This window comes from Balaenoptera physalus (genome assembly GCF_965194825.1).
Source record: "Balaenoptera physalus genome assembly, chromosome: 2".
Lineage (NCBI taxonomy): Eukaryota > Metazoa > Chordata > Mammalia > Artiodactyla > Balaenopteridae > Balaenoptera > Balaenoptera physalus.
Window position 1 is genome coordinate 143,434,736 of NC_138883.1, and position 16,035 is coordinate 143,450,770.

Genomic DNA, 16,035 nt, shown 5'->3' on the forward strand with positions numbered 1-16,035 from the left:
CAGCTATGACCTTCAGGATCATAAAGGATCATGACCTCACTCCTGTTAACAAAGGAGAAAGATAAAGCTCAGGGATGGTGAGCCACTTGCCCAAGGTCACACAGCCACTCAGTGGAAGAGCAGGATTACAACCTGAGTCTCTGGACTTCTAGCCTAGTTCTTGTTAAACAACACTTTACATCTCCTCTCTCTCCTGCTAGGCAGTAAATCCAGGAAAGAGACTGTGCCTTTTCCATCTCTTCATCCTTGAACGCCTTGACACTCCTTACTCAGCTGTGCCCGTATGATCATGAAAGTCTGCTTGTTAAATTGGCATATAGCAAGAAGCTGGGAAGGATAGATTATACAATGGATGACAGGAGCAGAATTCAAAAAGAGTCAGATAAGAAGGAAAGGGAACGTGAGATGAAGAACATGAGATTTAACTTTAAAAAAAAAAAGGTGAAAGTTTGCACTTAGGATAAAAAAAGACTTTACAAGCAGGAGTGGGAAAGACTTAGAGGAACAGTGGTTCATGTTGAAAATTTACAGGCTCGGGATCAGTGAAATAATTTGGCTGCCAGAAAAGTTGTTGCTGGGACTTCCCTGGTGGCGCAGTGGATTAGAATCCGCCTGCCAATGCAGGGGACATGGGATAGATCCCTGGTCCGGGAAGATCCCACATGCTGCGGAGCAACTAAGCCCATGCACCACAACTACTGAGCCTGCGCCCTAGAGCCCGTGAGCTGCAACTACTGAGCCCGCAAGCTGCAACTACTGAGCCCACGTGCCACAACTACTGAAGCCTGCGCACCTAGAGCCCGTGCTCCACAACAAGAGAAGCCACCGTAATGAGAAGGCGGTGCACCACAACGAAGAGTAGCCCCCGCTCGCCACAACTAGAGAAAGCCCACACGCAGCAATGAAGACCCAAGGCAGCCAAAGGAGAAGAAGAAAAGTTGTTGCTAATTGTGTGGAGCCCAGACCCAGAGAGGTGCTAATTCAATTGTGGGCTGCTCTGGTTTGACCTCTGTGGGGGCATGTGTGTAACATTTTCAAAAGGAAATTGATAAATTGGAGAGTCACTGGGGTAACTAGCAGCACCATATCCACTGTCATGAGAAATGGCCTAAAAGAGAATTCTAGGTTCTTCATTGTACTAGGCAAGGCCTTCAGGATCTGGCCTCTGCCTAATTCACTTCTCTCTCTGTTTGCTCAATTCCTTTACGCTTGAGTGACATGAATGCCAAGCTGCTTCACACCTCCATATCTTTGTGCATACTATTCCCTCATCTGGAATATTCTGTCCACCTGCCTCCACCCACAAGAGTCTATTTGTGAGCACCTACACAATTATCAAAACCCTTCTTCAGGGCTTCCCTGGTGGCGCAGTGGTTGAGAATCTGCCTGCTAATGCAGGGGACACGGGTTCGAGCCCTGGTCTGGGAAGATCCCACATGCCGCGGAGCGGCTGGGCCCGTGAGCCACAACTACTGAGCCTGCGTGTCTGGAGCCTGTGCCCCGCAACGGGAGGGGCCGCGATAGTGAAAGGCCCGCGCATCGCGATGAAAAGCGGTCCCCGCACTGCGATGAGGAGTGGCCCCCGCTTGCCGCAACAAGAGAAAGCCCTCGCACGAACCGAAGACCCAACACAGTCAAAAATAATAAATAAATAAATAAATAAATAAAGTAGCTATAAGAGCACCCAAGCCCTTACACTAAAAAAAAAAAAAAAAAAAACCCACCACCGTTTAAAAAAAAAACAAACAAAAAACCCTTCTTCAGCTTTAGTTTCTTCCTTGTAAACTGTCCTAACCAAATCCCCAGACACAACTAACCACTCTTTCTTCTATACTTTATGCTCCCCTATGCATGGCTTTATAATTGAACATTTCACCTTGCATTGTATTTTGCTTATATTCCTGTCTCCCCTATGAGACCATAAGATTCTTGAAGGCACAGATCCTGTGACCCTTGCCTCTAGCACATGTGCTGTAGCCTGATACATGGGTAATCACTTAAAAAAATGAACCAAAACTCCAAGCAGGCTTTCAGATATGTGCAGGACTGTCCTGTAGACAACTGAAGAGATTTTAATATGCCCACCTCCAGAGAGCCAAGAACAAGGATGAATGGGGGCATGTGGTCAAATGTGGCAAATTCGGGCTCATTAGAAGACAAGGCTTTAGTATTGGTTAGGACTCTTAGATTCCACTAATAGAAGCCTAACTTGAATCAGCTTGAGCAAAGGGAGAAATTTTGGGTATGGATTCCAGGAAATGGTTGAACTGCCAAACTGCAGGAAGGCCATGGACAAAGGTGGATCACAGGAACACTTGCAACAAGGCACCTGAAAGCCATCAGGACGCTGTACCCCTTGCCTTTGCTTCTCTCTGTGTCAGCTTCCTTCTTCCTCACTGCAGACTGGCCTCCTCCACACAGCAAGAAACATGGCTGCTAAAAGCTGGGACCTTGCAGCTCACAGCTTTCCACCACAGAGGGACAGGTTTTCTTTCCCAATTCCAGATGAAAACATTTTGTTGAAGAACCTTGATTGACACAGCTTGGGTCTGATGCTTGCTTCTGTGGTCAGGGAGATGGGTACCATGAATAGATTGGCTTGAGTCAGAAGGGAGGGTGCAGGGAGTGGGGGGAAGGGAACATGTAGGATCACGGCAGTTGCCATTGGAACCACACAGTGAAAGTGAAGGAAGAGCCATTTCCAAAAGGAGTAGGGATGTGAGTGTAGCTTCTAGAACAGAGGGGTTGTACTCCTTTGCTCCAACTTTCTTTCTTTCTGGCTGCGTTGGGTCTTTGTTGCTGCGGGTGGGCTTTCTCTAGCTGTGGCGAGCACGGGCTACTCTTTGTTGTAGTACGCAGGCTTCTCATTGCAGTGGCTTCTCTTGTTGTGGAGCACGGGCTCTAGGTGTGTGGGCTTCAGTAGTTGTGGCACTCGGGATCAGTATTTGTGGCTCATAGGCTCTAGGGCGCAGGCTCAGTAGTTGTGGCGCAGGGGCTTAGTTGCTCTGCGGCATGTGGGATCTTCCTGGACCAGGGCTCGAACCCGTGTCCCCTGCATTGGCAGGCGGATTCTTAACCACTGTGCCACCAGGGAAGCCCTCCAACTTTCTAATAATTATAACCATCCAGCTCCAGGTACTTTCTGGATGCTCTCAAGGATGTAGGAGACGAAAGAATGGGTAAACAGACTGTGGTCATTCCCAATATTTACAACCAGGTTTACACAGTGCTTAGAATTTTGCTCTCAGAAATTGTTGAATGATTGTTTTTCTGGGCATTAGGACTCAGCCCATTTCCCCCTCGGCTGCTGGGAAATCGAGACTGAACAGGGTGGAGAAGGGGGTTCAATTATTCTAGTGGTGTTTACTGAACCCCTAATCTACTAGATAATGGAGAGGAACATTCTGAGGAGTACTGGCCTCCTCTGGAACTGAGGTCACTTATGCAGGTATGTGGGTTTGGGTTTGTCTAAGTGCTGGATCAACAGCCACTGGCAAGGCCAGGGTCAGTCAGTCAGGGCTGCTGCCAGCAAGAGGGGCGGGTCCCTGGCTCCCTGGTCTCCCACTGGATCCAGGCCCGCAGGTTCCGAGCAGCTTTTCCGCCCCCTCGCCCCCGGCTTCTTTGGCCTTCCAGGGCTTTGGGTCGCACACCCCACGCAGCTCCTTGGGTACTTCTGCACCTTCCCCTTGGCAAAGGCCGAAGAGCCCGAGCTTCCACACCTGCGAAATGGGGCGCGAGCAGGGAAGGAAGGTTGGCAGGAAGCCTGGGTCCTAGGGACCTGGTGAGGGGCATATGCTTGGTCTCCTTTCAAGAACCGCACACCCCTTTCCCCTCTAGCTCCGGGAGGCCTCCCCGGGCGGCTGGCCCCGACGCCAGGGCGGCTGCGGGCGCGGAGGGGGCGCTCCACACACGTCGGGCGGTGGGCTGAGGGAAGGAATGGACGGACCCTCAGGCAGGGCCTGGCGGGGCTGGCGAGGCCCCCGCGGCCCGGCGCCCCCCGGCGCCTCGGAGGCCGCGCTGGCCGGGCCGGGGGAGGGACAGCAGCAGGTGACGACGGCCGGGCCCGCGGCTATAAATAGGGGCGCGCGTCTGCCGCGGGCGGGAGCGGCGGCCGGCGGCGCGGGCCTGGCGGGCGGGGGCCTGGAGAAAGAGCAGGGGCCGGCGGCGGGCGCGGGCCGGCAGCAGTATGGGGTCGCGGAGGGCCCCCGGCCGCGGCTGGGGCTCGGGCGGACGGTCCGGGGCGGGGGGCGACGGCGAGGACGACGGGCCCATGTGGATCCCCAGCCCCGCCAGCCGCAGCTACCTGCTCAGCGTGCGGCCTGAGACCAGGTGAGTCGCGCCCTGGGGGCCTGGCCGGGCCGGGGCGGCGCGTCGGGAGGGCGGAGGCCTTCGGATGGGCCCCTGGCGCGCCGGCCCGAGGCCTGGGGACATGGTCAGGCCGGACCGGCCCTCACGGCCCCTCACGGCTCCCCTGACCTCTCATGGCCCGTGGGCCTCTAGCCTCCGGCAATGCGAGGCTCTGGGGACGAGGAAGGCCCTACTTTGGGGTGATTTCACAGGGGCCTGAAGGCTCTCCTTATCTCCCCTACCTCACCCTCGCCCCTCGCTCAGCTACTCCCGGGCCTCGGATTCCACAGCTCGAGATAAGGAAAGCCAGAGAGGCTGACATTCCTGCCGGCTGGAAGGGAGGGGGAGAACATTCTCGGGGGTGGGCAGGGGAGAGGGGGAGGTGGGGGGGCGCTAGGGGCACTGCCCTGAAGGGGGCTGCTTAGCTCCGGATTCAGCGGAAAAAATAAACTCTGCAAAGAAGGATCTTCCTCCGGGTCCAGGACTTTGGTCTTCCCCGGGATCTTGGTGGGGGCTGGTGAGGTGAAGGGGTGGCTCGAGGTGCTGGTCGGCCCTGCCTGAAGATTCAGAGCTTGTGGCTCTGAGGAAGCCAATTGCTCTGCCCAGTCTGGGGGAATGGGATGCCAAGGGAAGGGGCCGAAATGATGAGCCATTTACTCCCCTTCCAAGAATTAAAGAGGTGTGGATGCTTTGTTTTAGGAGCTAGGCTACCCACCCGTGTAAAGACTTGCAGACAATAGAGGGGCATTTTGGCACGCAAAGGCACACAGACACACAGGGACACGTGCATTAACATGGAGACGGACACTTCCTGTCCCCTCTGGGCAGCTTAGTTTCCCTCCAACTCTGGAGTCTATTCCAAAGGGAATTGTGATGGTTGGCTATTGGGTTAGTGGTTGTGTCCCAGCCCCAGAACTTGTCTTACCGTAGGTTACACAGAAAACAGCCAGTCCTCTGAGAAGCTGTCTGGAGACTTCTTGTCCTCCGTTCTTAAAACAGCACAAAAACAGACATCAAGGACATTCAGGAAAAGTCCCAGGCACTTCCTCGTGGATTGGCTGAGTTCTGTTGACCTTGGAGTTGGAAAAGTTCAAATGTAACTGGAACCGGTTTCTGCATAAAACTCGTCAAATGGTGTCACATGTCTGGGGCAGGGCTGAGGGCTGGTGTTAGTGACTGAGTCAGACTCGACAAGGTCCCTGGCTGCCAGGAAAGAATGCCCCTTCCTCCTAGCCACTGGCTCTATGGAAAAACTGGAATGACATTTGTATATTTACTCCAGTCCATGGTGAAGCTGACTGCCTTCCAGGAGCCTCACGCTTGTCTCATACTTGTCACAGTGATTTGTCTGGGCTTTGCCTCCTGTGTCTGGCCTTTGTCAATACCAGTGGAACAAGGAGAAGCGGGAAGCAGGGCCCTTCTCAGAGACAGCACTGGGGTGGCTTGAAAGCCAGGCAGAATTGGGAGGGCAGGGGATCTGGGCTGTTAGGAAAAAGGCTGGAGAGTGGACACATGTCCACTCTCCAGCTGCCACCTGAAAAGTTGTATGGTAGATACAATTGCACGTGTGATGAGCGCAAAGCAGTGTGTCAGCCTGAGAACTGCAAGTGGGTTAGAAATGTCTGGCTTAAGTCCCTTTGGACCTAAGTGAGAATGTTCTTAAATGGAGACTCTTTTCATCAAGTGTTTGGAGGGGCAGGGCTGGGGCAGTGGGAGAGAGGGTTTTCTAGCCCAGGACTGTGGGCTGTGGTTTTGCCTCTGCCAGCTGGCCACAGACTCCCGCCCCGCCCCCAGTCCTGAGGGACAAAGAAGACTAGGTTTCTCTTACCTCTGGAAAAACCTCTGGCCAAAGAGGGGAGACTGTGAAAGTGAATGGGGCTGTGTTGGGTACTTGGGGTGGAGGCAGTTCACAGCTGTCTATCAAGGCCTGATTCCTGTGTTAGAGCAGGCAACCATATAGTCTTCTGTCTCTCAGAGCAACCTGACTGCCTGTGGGGGTGGGAAGAGGGCCCAAGAGATGGAGGAGAAAGAGGGTCCCTTGAGGACTTTGCCAGCTAACCCTGGCTCCAGCCTAGATGAGCCCTGACTATCCAAGAATTCTGATCGAGAGGCAGGTTCTGTCCCACTCACGCTTGGCTTCAGTGTTTTCAGGTCTACCTTGATACACACCTATCACGGAGCTTGTGAGTCATCATTCTCATGGGACCTTGGGAGGGTGGGCTGCCCCTGGGAGCCGATGGACAGCTGTGCTGTGAGCCAGGCCACCAGAAGCCTTGGCCCAGGTCTAGAACCTGTCTTCCTGTGCATACCTTTCCTTCCTCCAACCCTGGAGGGATTTCCAGTCCATAGTCAGCTCAAGGATATTTCCAGTACCCCTGGGGTCAGAGGTCCAACATGCAAGTAATCCCCCCAAACTGTAGGCCCTCCCTCCTAGGGCAACCAGCCTCTAGGACCTCACCCCTATAGGAAGGTGGGGCCTGGGTAAGCTAGCGTAGGTTAAGGAACCACAGTCGGGTGGATGCAGTTATAACTAACTTGCTTCCAAGGGACACTTAGAAGTTCCAGAAATCTCTGACCCCTCATTTCTTGGACACTCTGGTCCAGGTGGGCTCGGAGGAGCAGCTTTGTGACACCTCTTCTATTCTGCTTGGGTCAGGCAGGTTGTCTAGGGCTTTCAGGGAAACTGAGGCATCAGGCCAGGACTTTCTGAGGGCCTTTTATGTCCCAGAATATATGAAAGCCAGGAAGAATGGGAGGCCCCAGCTTCCAGGGCCAGTCCTGGTGCCCCGCGCTGCCACCCCCTCTCCCCCCAGGCCTACTTTTCTCCTTTATGAAGAGACCTTTCCTTCCTGGGCCCTGAATTTCCATTCTATAAAATGAAGGTATCATTAAGAACTCTTTTAGGCCTTTCTACCCCAACATTTGATGCCTCTAATTCTGACCCACTCACAGTCAGTAAATGGGGAGTTCCCTTCCTGGGTGAGAGCCCTGAACCTACCTCTGGCCCAGTCAGCAGCACACAGGCACCTTCTGAAGACAAGGTGCCTCCATGGCCCAGGACTCCTCCTGACATGGCTAATTATGTAAGGGTGAGGCCTAGAGAAAGCAGGATGATGGGGCCAGGGAGCAGAGCATCACAACCAGCCCTAGAGGGAGCCAGGGAGGGGGCACTATCACAGTTCAGGTCCTTGCCCACTTGCAGGTGGAACCTATCATTTTCTGTCTGAATTAGAGAGCTGATTCTCTCCCTCTCCTTCCTAGGGAAGAAATCCAGACCCAACAAAGGAGAAATCTCTCCATTCTGAGGAGAAAGGCAAAGGAAGTTCATGGTCAGGAAAGGATGGAGTTGGCCAGTGCCTTGAAACCATGGGAGGTGTGCCCTCTTGGCCTCCAGAGGATTTTTAAAGCTGTGAGCAAAGGCAGCTGCATTCTGGAGCAGCAGCTCCCTCTGGGGGGCAGGACCCTTCCAGGCTGAAAGATATACTTCCCTTCTCTCCCTCCCTCCCCTTCCCTCTTTCTCGCTCTTTCTTCCATAAAACAGAGGTTGAAGACCCACTGTATGCCTGGCACTGTGCCAAGAGCTACAGAAGCTACAAGAGCTAGGTTTGAAGGCTGGGTAGGCAGCATTTAGATGAGCAGAAGGAAAGAGGGAGGGCTTTCCAAGCAGAGAGGACAGAAGTGAAGTCTCAGAGACCAGGAATGGACCTGTCCATGCCAGTTAGGCAACAGGTCTGGTTACAGTGGAACCTGAGTATTGGGAAGTAGAGAACTGTGTGTGATGGGGTGTGAGTAGGTGAGGGAGGGCCTTAAGTGCCCAGTCAAGGAGTTGAGACTCAATAAAATACACAGTGGGGGGATTGTAGCTTTTTTTTTTTTCAGAGAGGTGGTGTGATGAGGGCTGAAGGAGAAGGGGATTGTGTGCTCATCCAATATGGAGCCACGAGGGTCTAGATCAGAACACAGCAGCAGGAATAGAAAAGGAGAAAGAAGGGCCTAGAATTATTGACTAACTGGACTTGGGAGGGAGAAGGAGGAGTCCAAAATGGCAGATTTACAGCTTCGGGAGAGTGCTGGTAGTATCCACAAACCCAGGAGCACTGGAGTGGAAACCATGTTTTGGGGTAGAGGATGAGTTTGGTTTTTTTGGTTATAAAGATACAGGCTGTCAGTGGTTAGAGGTGCAGACAGAGTTCCATTGAGCAGACTGGACTGCTGATAACGACGGGAGAGCTATTCTCATGGTGGGGACAGACTGAAGGCAGTGAGTGGGGTTGGGTGGCCCCTGAGATCTCCCAGAGAGCAGTGGGAGATCGTGGCCCTAGACTCCACTGGAGATATTTGTGTTAGGAAAAGTGGAGGCAGAGGCAAAAGTTGACTCATATCAAGTGGGCTGGATCTCCACTAAGGGGCAGCTCTGTGTGAGTCCTCACCCCCCAGTGGCCTACACAGCCCCTAGCTGGTGTCCGCTTTCAGCTGCCCCGGGGCAGGAGGGATGATCAGGGCCTCTAAGTGTAAAGGGCCTTGTGCTGGTCTGACCGAACTGGGTGCCTCCTAGCTCCTGAATTAACTGCTTTGTTCTTCTCCTGTTCTTCACTCTCCCAGCTGGTTTGCCTTGCGTGGTCAACCGTACTTTAACATATTAATGGGTGTTCTCCAAGCCACCTGTCTCCTTCCCAGCCTGTGAAGGGATTTCCAGGAACCGGGGCTCTTCTCCCCAAAAAGGCCGAGGGTTGAAGCAGGAGCTGCCCCCAAGCTGGCGTGCTGCGGAGTGGGGAACCGTGCCAGGAAGCCATAAGTGATTCAAGGACCTGGGACACACCTTTCTCAAAGCTCAGCCCCTGGGGGCCTCCTTCCTGCCTAACCATTTCCCTGGACTCTGTTGCATTTAACGAGCTCTTGGTTTCAGATACATTTGTGTCGGGTGGTAAGGCCACTTGCTAACTGGAGCAGGCCAACTAAGACAGCTGGTCCCTTTTAATAGAAAAGCCCTTGGGCCCCAGATGGTGGCCGATTAATACTTTGCCGACTGTTGTTGATTTCTCCTCCTCCTCTCCTTGCTTTTTTGGCCTAATGATTCCATTTGCTGTTTTTGCTTAGCTTATCCAGCAACCGGTTGTCTCACCCCAGCTCTGGAAGGTAAACGCACCATTGCATTACATTTCTCTGACTGCTTTTTTTCTTGGGTCTGGGCATTGAGGGGCCTCTGGGTGACTGCTTTTGCACTAACCAGGCTGCATGGGGTGAGGGGAAGGTGGAGGGTGGTTGGGGAGGGTGTGAGAGGGCACTCATGTGAGCATGGGTCTCACAGGGGCTAGAGTTGATGCCTGCATGAACCATCTGAAAGGGGTGCCTGGACCCAGAAATAGGCAAGGGTCCCTGAGATGCCTGCAACTGTATCTCTGTGCCCCTGGGAGAGGCACCATGGGACCAGAACAGAGAACCACCAGTCATGTGCCCCATTTCTCCCCCATCCTAGGCTTTCATGGTTTTTGTAACCACATATCTAGGTTTGAAACCTTATTGTTTATCTTCTAACCGTGGCTGCTTCCTTAAAAAAAATTTTTTTTTCTCAGTCCCTTAAGTTCTCCTTCTGTCATCTCTTTCTCCCAATTTCCCTTTCCTTTGGCTCCTCTCCACCTCTGCAGGCTGTGAACCCTGTAAGGTCAGGGAATACCATGTTAGTGTATTCCTGCATTAACTTGTTCTCTGAATCTGTTTCAGAGACAGATCGGGGCCTGAGCAGGCCCACAGTCCGGGTTTGCCTGTTGAATGACTGTCCTCTTGCCTCCTTAGCTGGGGACAGCTCTCCACCCCTGGCTGAACTGACAATTATGATCAAAATGGGAACGTTTCCTGGCTACTTCCAACCACTCGGGCCTCATCCCCGACTCTGGTAGATTTGGGGAGAGTTGGCTGCAGTTTCTTTACACAGAGAAAGATTTCTGCATAGCTAACTGGTTTCTGAATAGCTAATAATTAGTGTCTACCATGTATGTTTCCTGTGATAGGCAAGAATACTGAGAGACCTTTGTTCTGGGTGGCTCACTGTCTGAAGGGGTAGAAGAGAGGGTATCACAACTAATTCAAAGCAGAGTGTGGTAAGTGCTAAAAGAGAGAGGGTCTTGGAAGTCTATTTAAAGCAAGGTAAATAACCAAACCTAAGGGCAGGGTTAGGTTCCTTTGAACATGTTGAAAACCAGTGATGATTCTGGTGTTCTATAGAGACACATGATTAGGCTGTGATATCCTCATGAAGTCACAGAATTGGAAGGACCTGGAGGTGTCAGGGTGGAACCAGACCATTTTCAGATGCATGGACTTCCTGGCTTTCCAAGGGACAGGAAGCAGCAGACTCAGAGTCCATCCCATGTCTGAGTGGTTTGGAAAATGAGAACAGAAAGTGGGTGACATTCAGTAGAATATGATAGTATATGCAGTGACTCTCCCTGTCCCCCCAAATGTACCCCCGATCTACTCTCCTAGAGGGCATTCTTCTAACTATACTTTTCAGCAGTTAATATAGTTAATAATATAGTTAGGACCTAGTCTGGAAAGTTTGAGAAGATAAGCATTCTTTCTTATTCAAAAAAAGTAATGAAATAACATAACTACCTGTTGTTGAATATCTAGTGTGAGCACTTGTCTCTGCAGATTTTCTTAAAGCATAATTTTCCTGGTTTCTCACTTACCCAGTAGCTTATTTTCTTAGATTTGCCCAAGCAGCTTCATCCCTAAGAGCCTAAGCTGAATATGAGATCCAGGCTCATGTTCATGAGTAGGGTAGGATTCAAATTATGTAGGGAGGACATAATTAGGTTGTTTTGAATTAGTTGCAAAATCATAGAAGTCTGATTACTTTTGGCATGGCAGTTTCCTTTAGAAACTGTTGGTTGGGATTTGGTATTCCCCAAAGTCAGAAATTGCTGCTAGTATGTGAGCAGCAAGAAACGTTTTCAGATGTAATTCCCAAGTGTCAGGGAGTTGATAGTCTAGGTCCTGAAGGACCCTCTATTTTGAATGGATTAAAAGGGAAAGGAAAGGACAGTAAGTTCTTACAACAGTAAGTTGTAAGAAGACAGTTCTTACAACCGTCTAATAAGTTACTTAGGTTCCAGGTGAGAGTGTGGCAGGGAGTGTTATGGCAGCCTTAACTGCAGTCTCAGCTCAAGCGTTCAGGCACGTGAGAAGTTGGGATCCCCTTTCTGGGTAGTCTTTGGGGGGGAGGACTCCTGTCAACTGCTCAAAGGCCCAGGTATCTGCATTCCTGTATAGAGACCATGGCTGGACCCCCTCAGTCCAGAAGTCTTACTTGATTCCAGATACTCTTCCTGGGATGTGACCTTTCTCCTCAAACCCAAGTCCAGAATGATAACCACAGAAATGATAAATTGAATGTAGAGCCCTCCCCACAAAGTAGGGTTTAGCTCCTATTTGCTTGTGTTCCCACAGACTCTTACCTGCTCCTGGTGGAGAGATTACAGGCAGACACACACTGCCCGCGGGCGACCACCCCCTCCTCTGAGGCTCAGAGAAAGGCAGCTTTGAATGATTTGTCCTCCCCCCCAACACAGTTCCTCCTGCTCCTCTTCACGTTACCCCTTACAGTCCTCCCTGCTGCTCACAAGAGGGTGTGTGAGTTGGGAGGGGGAGGAGGGCTGGGCACGGCTTGTGCACCACACAACCTGGCTATGTGGTTACACGTCACGCCTAGGGATGCATTGTGTCTCTGCTGGCCCATGAAAGGGTCTGGCATGGTGGTTTGCTCGTGTGTGCAGGCAGGAGAGGACTGTAAATGCTGAGCAGTGCTGGTGAGTCTGTGCTGGACTCAGTGAGCCCACAAATGCCCCTGAGTCCTGGAAGATGGACTATCACGAGGGAACTAAAAGCCCTGGCTTTTGCAGTGGTGGATCTGTTTGTGATATGGCGGTCTTGCTGGTTGGTCCTGGAGCTGCCAGCCATGTATTCACTTGAGCATGTGGATCTAAGCGGGGAGCAAGGGAGCCCTGACTGGCTTTCCACTGGAAGTCCATAGCCCTCTTTAGGGTGAGAATTCATTTGAGTCTTTCTTTTCTTGTGCTCCTAGGAGTTAGAGGCCACCATTGTGCCTAGACCCCTGGCATTGGCCAGCTTATTCTTTGTCTACTATAGGTCTATGCTCACAAATGCAGGGGCTTTTCTTCTGAGCCTAAGCTTTAGGAGAGGCCCCTGAGCTCCTAGGACCTATGTATACATGGGGTTGGCTGGCTTTTCCCTCTGTGGCATGAATGGAGGCTCTGCTGTGCTGGGGTCTCCATCTCTGAGGCTGGGCCTATCCATGTGTGTGTCTCCCCCATGCACGAGCTTCTCTGGAGATGAAAGGTGGAGTGTGAAGCAAGACTCCTCAATAAGGATGGAATGGGGATGCCAGGACTGGTGGTCTGGCATGCTCAGGAGTCTGGTCCATGGTCAGATGCTGCCTACTGTAATGGGTCTGGGTCAGGATCCCATTCAGCCCCTTGGTAACTTCCCTGCTCCCAACCTGGCCAAGAGGCCTAGGCTCTCTTGAGGAAAGACTTGCCCAGGTGCTGGAGCCATGGCCACGAGATGACGGATGGACATGGTAAGATTTAAGCTGCCTTGGGCAACACCGGGGTGTGGCATAACGCGGTGGAGGTGGGAGAAAGGCTGCTCTGAATAGTTCTTTGCCTTTCCTAGGAGCACCTTCTGCTCCATCATTGCTCAGCTAACAGAGGAGACCCAGCCGCTATTTGAGACCACGCTCAAGTCCCGGGCTGTGTCCGAGGACAGCGACGTTAGATTCACCTGCATCGTCACAGGTAATGAGGCCATCTGTATGATCCATGCCGGGGCTGCTGCACAGGTCAGGGTCTAAGGGGGCTGTGGGGACAGGCATGGAGAGGGGTTGGCTGTGTGCACAAAACTGTGCCAGTTGACATTTGTCTTCTTAGCTTTCTCTCCAGTTTCATCTCCCTGTGTGGGCTGGGGTCCCTGTCTCCTCCCATTCTGGAGCCACATATACACCCTGCTCTTCTTCAAAACCTGTCTTCTGTAAAGGTTCCTCACCCTCAGGCATACATACACGACTGATGAATCTTATTCCAAGGAAAGAAGCTCTCCAGTCGAAAGAGGTTTTCAAGGCTACTCCTCAAATATCCCCATTTTACAGTTGAGTAGTTTGAAACTTGGGAGTCTCAAGCCTGAGAGACAATAATGTATAGTGATTCTGACTGCAGACCCTGGAGACAGACTGCCTGGCTTGGAATGCTGGCTTGTCCCCTTTCCAATTATGTGATGCCGAGCACCTCACCTGCAAAGTGGGGATGATAATAGTATGAATACATGAAAAGCATTTGGAATAATACCTGGCATACAGTAAGTACCATATAAGTGTTAGAAGTGAAGACTATCATGTGTGCATTTCACTGAACTCCGTGGTGGAATTTGAAGCAACAGTTTGGCAGACTAGGAAGCAGAGAGATACTCCTTGGAAGGGGAGAATAAAGGGGTGAGGGTACTGGGAAGCTGGCCCTGGGCATTGTATCCCTCCCCCAGACGTCCCAGCAGTGGCTCCATTGCACTAACCCCACCTGCTTCAGGGCCTGCAGGACTCGTCAATGGGTGCCTACCTCTCCCAGCTCTGCAGCCACCAGGTCAAGATTCCCTCCAAGAGCCCATTTTTTTCAGTAAATCAAGGGCGTTGGTGGTTTCCAGCTATGACATGCCCTGATTCTGGGGGACCTGTCTGCCCCAGCCAGCTAAACATCTTCTCTGGGACTGGGTTCCCCTGGGCAGTTTTCACTTTGCCCAGAACCCTCTGTGCTAAAAGCTGAGAACTCTTCCGAGGGACGCAGAGATGCGCCTGCATCCCTTAACTTTGTACAGCATAACACCTTTTGCTACGTTTATCTGTTTCCATTGTTGTCAAATTCTTACAAAACCCTGTGAAGTCAGTGCTATTATTAGTCAAATTTTACAAAGGAGGAAACTAGAATCGGTTAGGTGACTTGCCAAAGCCCACAAACCTGGTGAAGAGGAGAAGCTGCTTTTGCTCTCTGCAGCATCTGATGCAGCTTGCTTATGCCTGCATCTGCTATGTTACTGTGCTTCTCTGCTTCCCCTCACTTATCTCCTTTATTTATTTATTTATTTATTTATTTATTTATTTATTTATTTATTTATTGGGTCTTCATTGCTGCACACGGGCTTTTTCTAGTTGCAGTAAGCCGGGGATACTCTTGGTTGTGGTGTGCGGGCTTCTTGTTGTGGTGGCTTCTCTTGTTGTGGAGCATGGGCTCTAGGCACGCGAGCTTCAGTAGTTGTGGCACACGGGCTCAGTAGCTGTGGCTCGCGGGCTCTAGAACGCAGGCTCAGTAGTTGTGGCGCACGGGTTTAGTTGCTCCATGGCATGTGGGATCTTCCCAGACCAGGGCTCGAACCTGTGCCCCCTGCATTGGCGGGTGGATTCTTAACCACTGCGCCACCAGGGAAGTCCCTCTAATAGCCTTTTAAAATAACTTTCCACAAGATCAATGCCATCAGTACCCTGTCATTTACTTTCCTTAGAGACATCCCTATTCTTCTATGTGAACTGGTGGCCTTTTAGGCCTAATACACAGCTGTTATACTGGGTCTTCCCTTTGCCTTTCTTCTGGGTTTGATTCAGTTTCCTGGATCTCACGTCTTCCTTTTTCTTGGCTTACTCTCTGGCTTTATTGAGCTACATCCTCCAGTGGCTTCATCAGGTCCCAAAGATGGTACAATAGCAGGAGGCATTATGATGACAAGATCTCAACCTATGTCTCCTTTGAGCCATTCTGCTCCAGTATGACTTAGTTGTTCTCTGCGTCTGGTACACAGTCATCATCCTAGGATCTCCCTTCATCATCATCCTGTGGATTTCCTTTACCCCTCCTGTAATGGATTTCTTGTTTATTTGTATTCCACATTTGTCTCTTTCTTGATTTACATCCTTGTTTTGGTAGCTTCCTAGGAGGAGTACATGGTAAGTAAACGTTAGACAACTTGTGTCTGAAAATGTCTTTTTTTCCTGCTTTACTCTTGATGGAGAGTTTGACTAGGTATAGAATTCTAAGTTGAAAATAATTTTCCTTCAGAATTTTGAAAACATTACTACACTGCCTGCTTCCAAAATTTCTGTTCAGAGTAGGAAGACAGTTTGATTCCTGATTCTGTGCATGAGACCAGTTTTCTCCCTGGAAGCTTTTAAGAGTGTTTTGATATTTCATAATGATGTATCTTGTTACGGGTGTCTTCATCCAGGGGCATGCTTGGACGCTTTCAGTCTGGAAACCGATGGCCTTTAGTTCTGAGAAATTTGAGATTATTTTGATGTTGATTTCTTTCCCCTGTTTTATCTGCTTTTTCTTTCTGGAACTCCTGTTATGTGCATATCTGCTCCCCTGGACTCATTCTCTTATTTTCTTATCTTTTCTTCCCTTTCATCTATTTGTCTTTTTGTTCTTTCTGAGATTCCCTCAGTATTATATTTCAACTTTTCTATTGGGTTTTTAATTTATAAGAGCTCTTTTTTAATCCTTTTCTAAAACATCCTGTTCTTTTCATGAATGTAATATTTTCTTTTAACTCTCTGAGACTAGTAATGATAGTTTTCTGAACGTTTCCTGCATGGTTTGTGTTTCTTCCAGTTTGCTTTTTTTCTCTTTAATT

At 50.8% G+C, this 16,035-nt stretch overlaps 1 protein-coding gene across 3 annotated transcripts in view; it reads left to right on the plus strand.

The window, feature by feature from the left end:
* The first annotated feature begins 4,111 nt into the window (after positions 1 to 4,111).
* Positions 4,112 to 16,035, plus strand: part of ALPK3 (alpha kinase 3) — a 47,412-nt gene continuing 35,488 nt past the window's right edge. The window contains exons 1-3 of one of the 3 annotated variants that reach the window (XM_082448514.1): positions 4,112 to 4,329; positions 9,445 to 9,483; positions 13,042 to 13,163. In XM_082448514.1, coding sequence (XP_082304640.1) covers positions 4,187 to 4,329; positions 9,445 to 9,483; positions 13,042 to 13,163 — 304 coding nt within the window. In that variant the 5' untranslated portion in view covers positions 4,112 to 4,186. Of the gene's footprint in view, positions 4,330 to 9,444; positions 9,484 to 11,808; positions 11,976 to 12,874; positions 12,947 to 13,041; positions 13,164 to 16,035 lie in introns of those variants that run through there. The other 2 variants (XM_082448515.1, XM_082448516.1) reach the window with 2 other exon arrangements.